A 13,951-nucleotide genomic window follows, 5' to 3' on the forward strand; every position below is an offset into this window, starting at 1 on the left:
CAGGGGTGCTTTGGCCAACAAAAGAAGAGGACCTAGCCTCAAGGTTGGGGCACCAAGCTCTGAATTATGGAACCAGTGGGGGAAAGAGGACATAGGAAAAAAACACCCATTAAAAGAAGAGACAGTCAGAGGTACAGAGATGTGAAAGCAAGGCTTATGGGGCAAATACAACTGTTACAAAAGCTTGGGCTTTTATCCCTTGAAAAGCCATGGAAGGCTTTTTCAGCTGAGGAAAAGTATGAACCCGTAATCCTGTTAGCTCCCTCAAGCAGCACTATGCAAAAAGGATTGAAGACTAAAAACACAGTGGCTTTTAAGAGGGTGTTACATTAGTTTAGGTGAAAGAGAAGAGGTTTGAACAAGAGCAGAGCAGTGCAGCTGAAGAAGAGGGCCAGACCAGAGACATGTTCTTGAGTAAGTACAGTTTCGGGTTCACCCAGAGCAGGAGGCGTAAAGGATCACACTCAGACCCGAGTAACAGGCCCGTGGTAAAGGCAATCCCTAAATGGAGACGATCGTATTTCTTTAATGTACTTGCTAGTCATAGTCCATATAATATTTTATACAGTCTTTAAAAGTGGAATCTAGCAGGGTGGGGAAAGCAGGAAAGAAAAACTGAGCACTGTATAATTTCTTGCTTATAACTTTGAACTTTGAACTTTTTCATAGCTCTTCATGGTCCTTTCTGAAAGATCATGAAAACTTACTTTTATCTGCAGATAAATGATGTTGTTGCTCCACACTTGTAATTTCTCAGTGGCTCACCTGGTTCTTATTTTTTGAATAAAGTTTATGTACATTATGCAAAATCCTTTAATGAAAAAAGTTAATATGTTTTACATCACCCAGAGTCTATATTGAAATGAGTTAAAGGTTCAAATTATAGTTCCACACTTCTCCAAGTTAAATTTAAAGAAATATAATTTAGTATGTTGAGGTTCTATGTGTGACACAGTTTTCAATCTTGAGACGTGTACAAAGAAATGATTACAGAAAATAAAAGAGACTAGATTATTCTCATCTAAATTAGTTGTATACCAAGTATATGCAAATATAAAAGTGCCCACCAAGAAAATACCTAAGAAAGAAACAATTCATTGTCTGATAAAATGGACTAAAAGGATTGACTCTTTGGTTTGAAAAACTATTTGATTCAGCTTTTTAAGACATGGGGATAATAATAATGGAATTATTTTAGAAATCTTAGGATATTAGAATAATTGCTTTTAATTTTAGGAATAATAAGAAGCACTAGCTTGATGAGTGAATAATGCACTTATGACATTCTTCATCCAGGTCATTATTCAAGCTGAGAACATAAGTAAGTTTAAGAAAGATTAGATAAGTCAGTCAAAGGTTCAGTGGTATTTGCCCATTGCTTTATAAATTTGTATAGTATGAAAAACCACAAAACTACTCAAAAGTAGACATCTTAAGTAGATACTCAAAAAAATACACATATAAGTGAAACATTATTGATTATTTAAAAAGCTATTTGGGGAGTTCCCATGATGACTCAGCAGTAACAAATCTGGCTGGTATCCTTGAGGATACAGGTTCAATCCCTGGCCTTGCTCACTGGGTTAAGGATCAGGCATTGCCATGGCTGTGGTGTAGGCTGGTGGCTCTAGCTCCAATTTGACCCCTAGCCTGGGAACTTCCATTTGCCACAGGCGCAGCCCTAAAAAGCAAAAAAAAAAAAAAAAAGCTATTGGGGGTGTGTGTGTGTCTGTCTGTCTATACTTATTCAAACATAGACTGTGCCTCCTATTAAACACTGCTTTTTTCCCTATTCCTTTTTTTTTTTAATCTTTCTACTAAAGGATGACACTATCTTCAGCTGGCTACCATTTTTCCTGCCAGTGAGATCAAAGAAGTATATGCACATTTTTGGTAGCTGAAAATATATCCTAGGCAACATAGTTATGAATAATCTATGACATGTATCACAATTCAAAATTAATATTGTGTCTTAAAAACTGCTTTTATTTTTGGAGTTTGGCAAAAATGGCACTGATTTTCTAACAGTGAGAAAAATATTTTTTATTTTTTTAGCCATCCTCTGATTTTTTTTTAAATATTGTGTTAAAATATACAACTAATATAGTTTCACAGATTTCAGAGCTGTGAGTAGTCTTTCTAAATCTCCGACTTACTCTGATCATGAAACAAAGACCACATTAGAAAATCCTGGATGTGTTCATCTCTAGTTAAAACATTTGATTTAAAATTTGCTCTTATTTTCATTTGAAATATTCCCTTCCAGAGTTATACATCAATGTAAAACAACGTCCAATTTAATGAACAATATTTTTTCAAGTGGCTGTTAGGTGTATAATAGGAAACAAACCTTTCTGAATTGAACATATACATTCTCGGCCTAAACACTGAATTAATCTACTTTTTGTTATATGATTTCCTCTCTAACATCAACATTTTAAGAAGTGAAATACTCTGGAGACGCTTGGAAAAATGGAATCATAGACAGTGATAAAACCCAAGCCTTTTCTTCATTCTCAGATCTCATATCATGACAACTTTCAAATTCTGCCTTTACTTAGCATTAACATTCACTTCCCTAACAACTTACCTGAATGAGGAAATGATTAAACATGTTTATGTGCTAAGAGGAAGGAACTAGTGGAGAGCGAGTGGGAGGCTGTGATACAGATGCAAGGATAACTGATTGAGAAGGATCCCTGAGGGCGGAGGCCAGGATGGATTCCAGAGTCTCCAGGATGCATTCACCCTGCCTGGGAGGAGAGCATCTTCCTCCTCTGATATAGTCGGGAGGGCCAGATGGGTTCAAATTAATGAGAGATGGGATGTTGGGGGAATTTATACCTGAGAGTCTCTGTTTTCTCTGCAAAATCTTAAACAAGGACAATTTTAAATAGAAAGAGCGAGGTAAGTGAAGTCAGACCATGAAGGTATATGAGATAACAAGCTCATTAAGAATGTGGTTGGTGGGAGTTCCCAATGTGGTAAGTAGGTTAAGAACCCGACTAGTATCCATGAGGATGTGGGTTTAATCCTGGCTTCACTCAATGACTTAAAGGATGAGGCCTCCCCATGAGCTGCAGTGTAGGTCACAGACACAGCTGGGACTTGGCATTGCTGTGGCTGCGGTACAGACCAGCAGCTGGAGCTCTGATTTGACACCTAGCACAGTTGTTAGGGAAAAAAAGGTGGTTGGTGGAGTTCCTGCTCTGGTGCAATGGGATTAGCATAGTTTCTGCAGCAGGACATAAGTTCAATCCCCAGCCCGGCATAGTGGGTTCAAGGATGCTGGCGTTGCCACAACTGCAGCATAGGTCGAAACTGAGTCTCAGGTCTGATCCCTGGCCCCAGGAACTCATATACCTTGGAGCTGCCAAAAAAAAGGGGGGGGGGGAGGTTGGTTGAATAAATCCAAAAGGAATATATATGGCAAAATAGTAACAAGTGTTACATACACCGTGTACCTTATACTACTCTTCTTATCCTTTGTTATGTTTTAAATGTTTTGTGATAAAAAGGAAAAAAGATAGAAGTTTGCTTTCTTTCAGTTCCTAGACTTGTAGGCCCGTATTAAATTTTTAATACATTCAACATTCAATCTCCTTGCATTCATTGTCATTGAGTCAATAAAACTACATCCTACATCAAAGAAAAAAAAAAGAATATATGAGTGATACTGCACAGTGCACTTTCAGTAAGCTAAAGCTGATTATAAGAGGAAATTGTTAGTCTTCCTGCAAGGATTACAAAATAATTTATGAGGAACAAAGTCTCTGAATGTTCCTCAACATTGTGTATTTTTAATTAAAAAAATTATGCATGACTGATTCTTCCTCTCATTACCACTCTAGTGTTTTATTTCATTTTAGTGTCTAGTGTAAGATACTGAAATATCACACATTGAAAATTAGCTAGCTCTTAATTAAGTTTAATGGAATAAAGAGCTTTTTACATGGAATGATAGAATATATAAAACTGCATTAAAACAAATTGAAATTAAAAGTGTTTTTGAAAGAATTGGAAGAAAAGTGCTTAATATTTTTCTTTAAAAAGAGACCTCCAAAGTCAGAAGTATAGATCTCTTTGTGTTCTTTTCTGCCATCCCAAAGCATGCTTTGCTCTAAATAAAGCCAACAGAATCCAAACACTGATTTTGTGGTCAAAAAAACTGCTAAAGCCCAGAACTGCCACATTTCCATTTTAAATGTAAATATTTCCATTCATTCCTAAATATTGCAGTTCTTCTCCCCCTTGTCCCAGTGTCATAGCTTGTGCAACAGCTGCCAGCATCTTTTGTTCCCTTGTCTGATGCACACTAGGTGCCAACAAGTTTTTCATGCAGGTCATTTGGCCACGTTTTCATATAAAGAAGAATAGAGCAAAACACATTTTTTTGTAATGCCATTGGATTATTTCCTTTGCAAATCTACTTACTGACATTTTGCAGATACAGAAGTCATGGAACATGTCGGTGTGCTGGGAACTGCAGTGCATTTTAAATGCTTCTAGTAGCAACATCTCTAGCCTTCTAAATGAGATTGATGTGATAAATTTGCAGGTATTTGAAGAACCAGCTGTGCTGGAACAGCAAAGATTCTTTCTTTTAAAAAAAAAAAAAATTGAAGTCTAGTTGATTTATAATGTTGTGATTCTTATTTTAAGGAAAAATCAGAATCCCATTTCATATGCTTAATGTTCTTCAAAGGAGAACAAGAAAGAAGAAAAGACCCATTGTATTTTGTTGTATTCCCAACCGAAAATTTTCACTTTCCTTGATGTACAAAACATCAGCATATTTCAACATGGCAAAGAGAACCTTATAGAATAGGACAGTTTTAATTGGTCACTCAAGTTTAAATGGTTACAATATTATGTTAATTGAATTGCTTTTCTTTTTTTAGGGTCCTCTGGGGCCTCCAGGACAAAAGGTAGAGTATAAACAATACTGTGAAAGTAATTATACTCTCATTGCCTAGTGGCTAGCCTGAGAAGTGGACGGAATTAGCTACTGTAAACCATACCAAAGCAGTCTGGTTTGTGCATTCTGCTTTCTAAAAATACAGTCACCTAATGTGAGCCATTAGAATCCAATCAACTTCATTATAGAAAACCCAGGAAATCCAGAGCAGATTCTTTTTAAGTTGTCTGCCAAATTTGTAGGTTATTAAGCTTTTAATTCAGATATTGGTAAAACATTGTGACAAAACTTAGAATGTGAAGGGTCATATGACATAGAAAATTGAATGCATAGCCTTGAGCAAGTATGTATTTGTCAAATGACTCTTAACTAGACCGGAACAAAGAATATACTTGTTGCTTGGTGGTTCTATTTAAGTGGCCGATTGTGGCTTCCTTTGCTAAGGTAACCTGAGAAGTGGTTTCCTGATGGTCATTTCTACGTTATCCAGAGCCATCAGAATTGACCAAGACATTCTGATGGAGAGGGTCTAGCACTTTGAAAATTACATCGATGCTATAGTAGTAAATATATCAATCACAGGTAGCTGGCCCTTTGGCAACAAAATATCACCAAGGCCCCAATCCCCATCACACCCCTCACCTCATAAGGGGGACAAAAAAAAAATTTAACCTGCAGAAAACTAAAGAAAACAATTGTATTGCAACAGGTGGAAAAGTGATTATTCTTTATCTTTGGAATCCATCAAAGATAGAGACTTCTTATCCCTCAATCCCGGGCATGTGGCATCTGTTGAAACATAATATCACAAACTCAGTAGAAGCCAATGCGGTGGGAGACAACTTGTGTATAGGAACACTTTGTCCTTCTCAATAATGTCTCTATTAAGCATGGTGTGAAATTGTAAAGCTACCCTAATCCACACGCGACCAGTATAAAATTACTGCCTCAAGCTTCGGGAAGTCTTTTAATGACCCACTCAATATAATCACTGACAAAGCACTACGGAACTTGCTATCAGTTTGTTTTGCATTTAAGGACTAGATTTTTAATAGATGATTTTTTAGAGCAGTTTTATATTTATAATTACCATTTTAATTTTTTCCCATTATTATTAAAGAATTTTAATAGCATACATCTATTAAGAAAAATCTGTTTTCTGATGCTAAACAAAAAATAACCACATTCTAGTTAAAAATGGTTTTTTCAGAACCTAAAGATGTGGTATGTGGAGGGAGTCATTTAAGAGGCACTCTTGGAGTTCCTGCTGCAGCAGGATTGGCGGTGTCTCTGAAGCACCAGGACGCAGCTTCCATCCCCAGCTGGCACAGTGGGTTAAAGATGCAGCGTTGCAGCAGCTGTGACATAGGTTGAAACTGCAGCTCAGATATTATCTGTGGCCCAGAGAAAAAGCACCCAAATTCAGAGGCATGTGGCCTTCTGATAGCTATGGATCTCAACACATGATGTGAAAATCTTTAAAATCATATTAAGGTTAAGTAGATTTTTAGAAACATGGTTAAATTTAACTTCCTGGTTTCTGGAAAAGCTTCATGAATCTGTTTACATTATTGTATATATAAACACAGTGGATAGGATCTGAAAAACACAGCCTCCCAGACATGTTTATCAAGATAAAGTTATGGCTGATATAACTAATACAATAGAAATTGAAATAGTTTGTGATTATATCAATTTAATTTAATCATGTGTTTCCTTAGGGTTCTGTTGGAGCACCTGGAATTCCAGGGATGAATGGGCAAAGGGTGAGTTCTATAGACTGTACTGCTTTCAATCATTAGATTAAAAAAAAAATCACAAAATTATTCTTGTCAGTAATGTTGGTGATAAGTTTATACACTTATAAAAACATTACATATACTTTGGAACATAGGAAAATTATGGTGTAAATGATGAAATTAGTTTAATTTTAAAAGTAATGCATTAAATAGAAACTCAGAAAAATTTCCATTTTATTTTGCTATGTATGAGATACAACTATATCTTTCACATAAATATACTTGGGTTAAGAAAAATGCTGTGTTTAACATTAGTTGTGATGAACAAAATGCACTCTGGCTTATTCTTGTTATGGCAGAATAATATGTATTATTTCTTTCATTAACAAAAGTTATTCCTACAGAGGGACTCTATTGGAATCTTGTAAATTCAGAAGCAGGTTCCTTTCACTGTTAAGCAAAATTAGGAGTTATATAGACTCGTTAAGCTCTGGTAGCACACTTTCATTGTACTGTTATTAATAATGAAGGGAAAAAAATAGAGAAAAAAGCCCACAGCTCTACGTCGACATATGTTTGTGTACATTTATTCCTGTAACCTACTTACCAGTTGGGCAAAGCATCTAGCTTTATCCCACAGGTAGGTCTGATATTCTGTGTTCCCCAACACTGCTGATTGGCTTTTCAATCTGGAACCTCTACAGATACCAGGAAAGCCACTGCGGCAGCTCCCAAAGCCACTCTCTGGGCCAGTCTACTGGGAGCCAGAGAGCTGAGCTAGGGACTTTCCTGTCTCCCTTAGAGCTTTAGGACTAGCCCTTTGAAATCCTGTGACTCATCAGTTTGTCTTCCCAGAGGACTTTAAATCCATGCACTCTAAATTGAATTCTGAAATCATAAGGAGCCCAACCCTCATGGACAGAAAACACTTCCTCATGATCTCTTCCACCTCGTTCATCTTTTCTTCTCCTTTGAGACATGAACAATAACAATTTAAAGAGTTCTCTGGTGGCATAGTGTAAGGACTTGGCATTGTCACTGCTGTGGCTTAGGTTCATGCCAAGGGCTGGAAATTAAAAAAAATAAAATAAAATATAAATTTAAACCTACTGCGTGGCTAAGAGCATGGGTCCGCCACTTAGAGACTGTGTGAATTTTGGCAAAGTCCTTGAATTCTCTGGTCTCAGTTTCCTCTTCTGTAAAAGGGAGGCAATAACAATTCCTACCTAATAAGGTTAATGTGAGGATTAAATGAGGGAATAGGCATGAAGCCCTTACACCCCGGTTTGATATTACTGTTAAACTTTTCCTTCATCTCATTTTAGTGAAACTCTGGAAATTGGATTGATCTGTGTCCTAAGAGACTATTTCCAGAATTCCTCAAGTCCCAAGTGAAATTAGTGTTCTCGATTAGGTCTTATGGTAGCCTGTAATCCACGAATGACACCTTGGACAATCAACAGTAGTTAAATGTCCATGTCCCAGCCCTGTTTTCTTTTCCACTTAGTAAAATGGAAAACCGTTTTACTTCATAATGTCCATTTGCTTCACAACTCCTGGTAAAGACAGAAGATTAACTTTCTCTTTAGAACATTGCAGATCATGGAGGGAAACATTAGCAAAAATTTGAAAGTATGTTCATTCTACAATGAATTGAAAAATTGCATAACTCAAGATAATATTTAGAAAGGGCAAAATACAGATAAATGTGATTTTATTTTATTTTATTTTTTGTCTTTTTGCCTTTTCTTGGGCCGCTCTCGCGGCACATGGAGGTTCCCAGGCTTGGGGTCCAATCGGAGCTGTAGCCACCGGCCTACGGCGGAGCCACAGCAACACGGGATCCGAGCCGCGTCTGCAACCTACACCACAGCTCAGGGCAACGCCAGATCTTTAACCCGCTGAGCAAGGGCAGGGACCCAACCCGCAACCTCATGGTTCCTAGTCGGATTCGTTAACCACTGCGCCACGATGGGAACTCCATAAATGTGATTTTAAACATTTGGTGGGAAACAAAATTTAAAAGCCTAAGGTTAAATGTTTTGCTTTTTCTTCTTTGTTTCTTTTCTTTTTTCAACTGAGACAATCGTGAAATTTTACAGAAACCTTTATCCTGAAACAAAACAACTTTAAAACTGTCACATACGTGCTTATGAAACTACATGTTCTTTATTTTTTCAAAGGAAATGTGCAATTTCCTTAGCAAGAGAAAGGAATGTGATAGTCACCAAGTTTAAATTGTATTTCAAGGAAATAGACAATATTTGCAGTTTTATGTCTTGTTATACATCTTTGTGGCATTTCACAGTGTTCTCTGTAAAATCTAGGGAAGCTAAATGATTTCATACATTTGTAAGGGTATCAGCAAAATGTAGTTCAAGATTTTTTTCTTACTCCATAGAACTTAACTAAAACTTAGTGTATGGAATTTCTGTTAATCCTAGCTATTATCTAATATTCCTAATATTTGCTATAACATCTTTAGGAAAATATGGTGCAAAATACGAGTCCACTTCACTGAAATAGCAGGTCATATAGACAGTAAAAATAAAGTTGAAAATAGAGTAATAATGCTATACTTGGAACTATCTAGAATTTATTTTTCAGAAAGAGAGCTTACAACGACATTAATAATTTTTAAAAGGCTCTCGATGTCCTTAAACTGCCTTGAAGAAATATTTTTTTTTGCACACTACAATTTCACTTTCTCCAAAGAAGTACTTTTGATGCTTAGGAGATAATTTTCAAATAATGGTTATATGAAACATGGCAAATAAACTAGAAAATAAAGAGATTTCTCTCTAATAAAAAAGAAAGAAAAGTTGGAAGTACCTTGCAGCACAGTGGATTAAGGATCCAGCATTGCTGCCGTAGCTATGGCACAGATCACAACTGCAGCAAGGGTTCCATCCCTGGCCCCAGGAACTTCTACATACCATGGGTGGGGCCCGAAAAATAAGTAAATAAAAATTTTTAAAAAGAAAGAAAAGTAAATTGTTTTAATCAAGTATATCTCTTTTTTTTAAGTATATCTTTTTGTTTTCTACTAAAATATTTTCCATCTATTCGTATTGTCAAATTGGTGATTGGATTTGGCCAATAACTTAATGGTGACTTTTTTTAAACATTATTTTGCTTTAAATTTCGGTCCACTTGAGTGGTAATCTGAATAGTTCATATTTTTGTTAATAGTCCTCCAATTCTTCAGATCATAATGGGAAAAAAGACTGGCATAAACAATAACATGGCATTGAACTCCAATCTAGCTCTTTCTGGTATCACAATCTATCAAGGTCTATTAAGCACCCCGCTGTGAAAAGTGGGAGGCACTGCAGTACTCAGTCCCTCCAGTCAGAGAGAGAAGGCTGCAAGTCCTTGTCCTGGGCAAGTCACTTAATGTTTCTAAGGCTCCAGTGTAAAGTATTAATATAACCTTTGCAGTATTAACTAGATAATGTATCTCAAGTGAACATAATATAAAAGGTGCTCAATAAATATTATTGACAATGATTTTCAAGGATCTAAGTAGTATACACTTTAAGAATTTCAACAAATGACCCCTAGGCTTATGCCCAAGCAGGAAGCAAAGCCAGTTGAATTTACAATAGAAAGAAAATGAAGATGCAGGGTTACCCAGGAGGGTAAAATGTTTCTGTTCCCTGGCTCTCTCCTCTCATGTACCCCTTTCTCAGTAGTTGGAATATAAGCACTATAGGTAAGGGAAGGAGAAAGACACATTACCTATTTATGGAAGCAGTTGTTTCCATAAATTGGACTTACTCCCAATAGCCAAAGCAGTTAGGGCCAATGTAATGCTAGGTTTTAACTAAAAAAATGAAATGTGGCCTTCCTTTGCCTCTGGCTAATTGTATTAGGCACAAAATTTTTTGTAATTCTCATGAATAGATCTTGTTGGTTCAAAGGTATGATAAACATTTCATTTGTGCTCCATGATTCATCCTGTCCCCACCTCCAACACACACACACAGAACTGAAGAGATGTCTATCTGGATATTTATCCATTAAATACTACTTCTCTGATATTCTGGAGCAGTTTTTTAAAATAATTTTGTGGTAGAGGCATTTTTAGACTAAAGAATCTTTTGACAAATTGCTGAAGGTAATTTTCGTGTATATACATTAATACTATATATATTATTTTGTGTATAGATATTTTTATATATTTAAATATATGTACATAGATTTCTTAAAGTTCTGATATATATATATATATATGCATACACATTTTTATACTTTAAAAATCCTAACTCTTTTGAGTGTGTGTGTGCCCCTAACCAGTTTCCTAGCTAATCAACACCTGTGCTAATGGACATAAAAATCTCAGCTTTTAGTGTTATTAGAATCCTGCATTTTTCTACTCTTTCCACCTTTTCACATTAATTGGCTTCCATAGGAGTAAATCATCCTAATGAAATGTCTTTGAACAACAAGCAGTGCCCAGCCCTGTGCGCATGCCCTAGGAGAAGAGATTTGGGGCTAGCGGTAGAGCACGTTAAAGGTTTCCTTTTTGTGGCTTTAGATCATGTCCTTGCCCTGTTGCTTTAAAAAAAATGTTAAAGAGTTTCAGGATTGAAAACAAATTACTTTGTCCAAGGAAGCTAGAATTTTTCTGAGATCCCCAGAGTCACAGGGATTGTTTCACAAGCAAAGGATAAATATCGGATTGTCTTGTTTCATGTATCTTTCAAATACTTTCTAGAGTTTAATACTTCAGACTTTAATATGAATAAAAGGTTGATATTAGTGTATCATCTCTGAATATATCCCAGATAGCTATGTGATTTTTAAGTAACATTAAAATTTAATTAGCTTATAGTTGTGGTATTTAGAGCTCCTTTTCATCTCTTATCCATGAGTCTCACAGTTCTCTGCTGACATTAATCCTCACAGCGTACTTCTAATGGCATTTTTATTGTAAGTATATTTAGAGAGCAGATAAATGGAAGCCCTCAGACTTCCAAAGGTCAAGCTGTTTATTCTCGTCTATACCATGGGCTATATACAATGAACTCAATATTTTTTATTCCTGACTCACTTTCTGTAACCACTAAATGCACTCTTTTCTTTTGCTATCTTGACTTTATTATTAAAAAGTCTGAATTAAATTCCTGAAGGATTTGAAGATGTGGTCATTCTGCTTATTTCCTGGCTAGTTAGCTTTAATTTATCCAGGATCTATTACCCCATATATTTATAACTTTCCAGTTTTAGACTTTAAGAAAGATAAATAGAATAAACGAAATGATTGATTTCTAATTCCAGATTCATTAATAGTTTAAGGAAAGTATCTAACAGCAGATTAATCCTTTTCAGGTTAAAGTTGAGAATTAAATTATTTTATTAATTTGTCTATCTTTTAGATTTAGTGACTGTATATTAGAATTCTAAGAATACATGATTTTTTTTCTCTGGTAACTATGGTAATAAGGTGCTTTCTTCCTTCCTGAAGAAATAACCTCACTTTCTTATTACAAGATTTTTTTCCAGTTGTATTGAGATATAATTGACATATATCACTGCTTGATTGTTATGTGTACATCATAAGGGTTCGACTTACATATACAGTGAAATGATTACCACAGTAAGTTTAGATAGCATCTATCACCTTATATAGATCCAATAAATAAAAATGGGAAAAACAATTTTCTCCTGTAATGAGAATTCAGGATTTGCTGTCTTAACAACTTTGATATAGATTATACAACAATGGTAACTACATCTGTAGTGTCTTATAATTGGACATTTGTACCTTTTATGAAGGTCACCTTCCTTCAATTCCCCCTTTCCCTAAAGCCTCCAGTCCCTGGCCTCTGGGAACTGCAAATCTGATCTCTTTTTCTTTGAGTTTGGGGTTTTTGGTGTTTTTGTCTGTTTTTGTTTTTTTAGATTCCATATATAGGTGATATCATAAAGTATTGCCTTTCTCTGTCTGACATTTCACTTAGCACAATGCCCTCCAAGTCCCATGTTGAAGTAATTGATAAATGAATCCATGAAAACATTTAAGGTAAATTAAAAAAAAATAACAGAATTATGCATGCACTTTAATTAGGTCTAGTAAATAATATTTTGGTGATCTTGTCTATAAAATATAGTGTATTTTCAGTTAAAATGAGAAATAAATGGACTTGATGATGTCATAATTCATTCAAATACATTTGTTTTGTTGTTGCTTTCATTTGCAAGAGCCTGTGATGTTTTTCTTCCTCTCACATGCTTTCCTCCACCCATCCCATTTCTTCAACTATTTTTTCTTCCCTCTCCCAATATTTCATTGAGAAGAATGATAACTAGTATTAAATTTTATAGTAACAAGCCTAAATTAAGTTGGGGGGAAAGTGCCTTTAAAAAAAAAAATGACTATAATTGTTTTATTTCAAGCCAGCATTACATTACTTCTTTCAACCAAATTTTTATTCCTTTCTAAAGTAACTTAAAATTAATTATATATAAAGAATAGAACTATCTTTTGTTTCCCTTAACAAGTGAAATTGAATGAAAAGTCCCTTTGAGAGTAAGCTTGTATATAATAATGCCTGAGAATGCATGCATCGAACTCAGGGATGATATGATTTTACTATATGAAATAGTCTGTATATGAATGGCCAACAGGTACATGAAAAGATGCTGAACATCACTAATCATCAGGAAAATATAAATTAAAATCATGATGAGATATCACATCACATCTGGCAGAATGGCTATCATCAAAAAGACATGAGATAACACATGTCGGAGAGGGGGTGGAGAAAGGGGAATCCTAGTACACTGTTGGTGAGAATGTAAATTGGGGCAACCACCGTGGAAAATAGTATGGAGGTTCCTCACTGTTCCTTAAAAAAATTAAAAACAGAACCACCACGTGATCCAGCAATTCCATTACAGGGACTATATCCAAAGGAAATGAAAACACTAATTTAGAAAGATATTTGTACCCCAAGTTCACAGCAACGTTGTTAATGATAGCCAAAACATTAAAACAACCTTAGTGTCCATGCACAGATGAATGGAAAAAGAAGTTTTTTTTATACACACACACACACACACACACACACAATGAAATATTATTCAGCCCTAATAAAAAAATTTTGTGCCTAGGCAAAGGAAGGCCACATTTCATTTTTTTAGTTAAAACCTAGCATTACATTGGCCCTAACTGCTTTGGCTATTGGGAATAAGTCCAATTTATGGAAACAACTGCTTCCATAAATAGGTAATGTGTCTTTCTCTTTCCCTTACCTATAGATGCAGCTTGGATCTGGCATGGCTGTGG

At 35.5% G+C, this 13,951-nt stretch overlaps 1 protein-coding gene across 1 annotated transcript in view; it reads left to right on the forward strand.

Annotated features, from left to right (window-relative positions):
- The window catches only part of COL25A1 (collagen type XXV alpha 1 chain), a 441,616-nt gene that overhangs the window by 339,235 nt on the left and 88,430 nt on the right, over nt 1-13,951 (forward strand). Inside the window, exons 11-12 of the mRNA XM_047799010.1 lie at nt 4,902-4,928; nt 6,640-6,684. Coding sequence (XP_047654966.1) covers nt 4,902-4,928; nt 6,640-6,684 — 72 coding nt within the window. The remainder of the gene's footprint in view (nt 1-4,901; nt 4,929-6,639; nt 6,685-13,951) is intronic.

Source organism: Phacochoerus africanus, chromosome 10 (assembly GCF_016906955.1).
Source record: "Phacochoerus africanus isolate WHEZ1 chromosome 10, ROS_Pafr_v1, whole genome shotgun sequence".
NCBI classification, from domain to species: domain Eukaryota; kingdom Metazoa; phylum Chordata; class Mammalia; order Artiodactyla; family Suidae; genus Phacochoerus; species Phacochoerus africanus.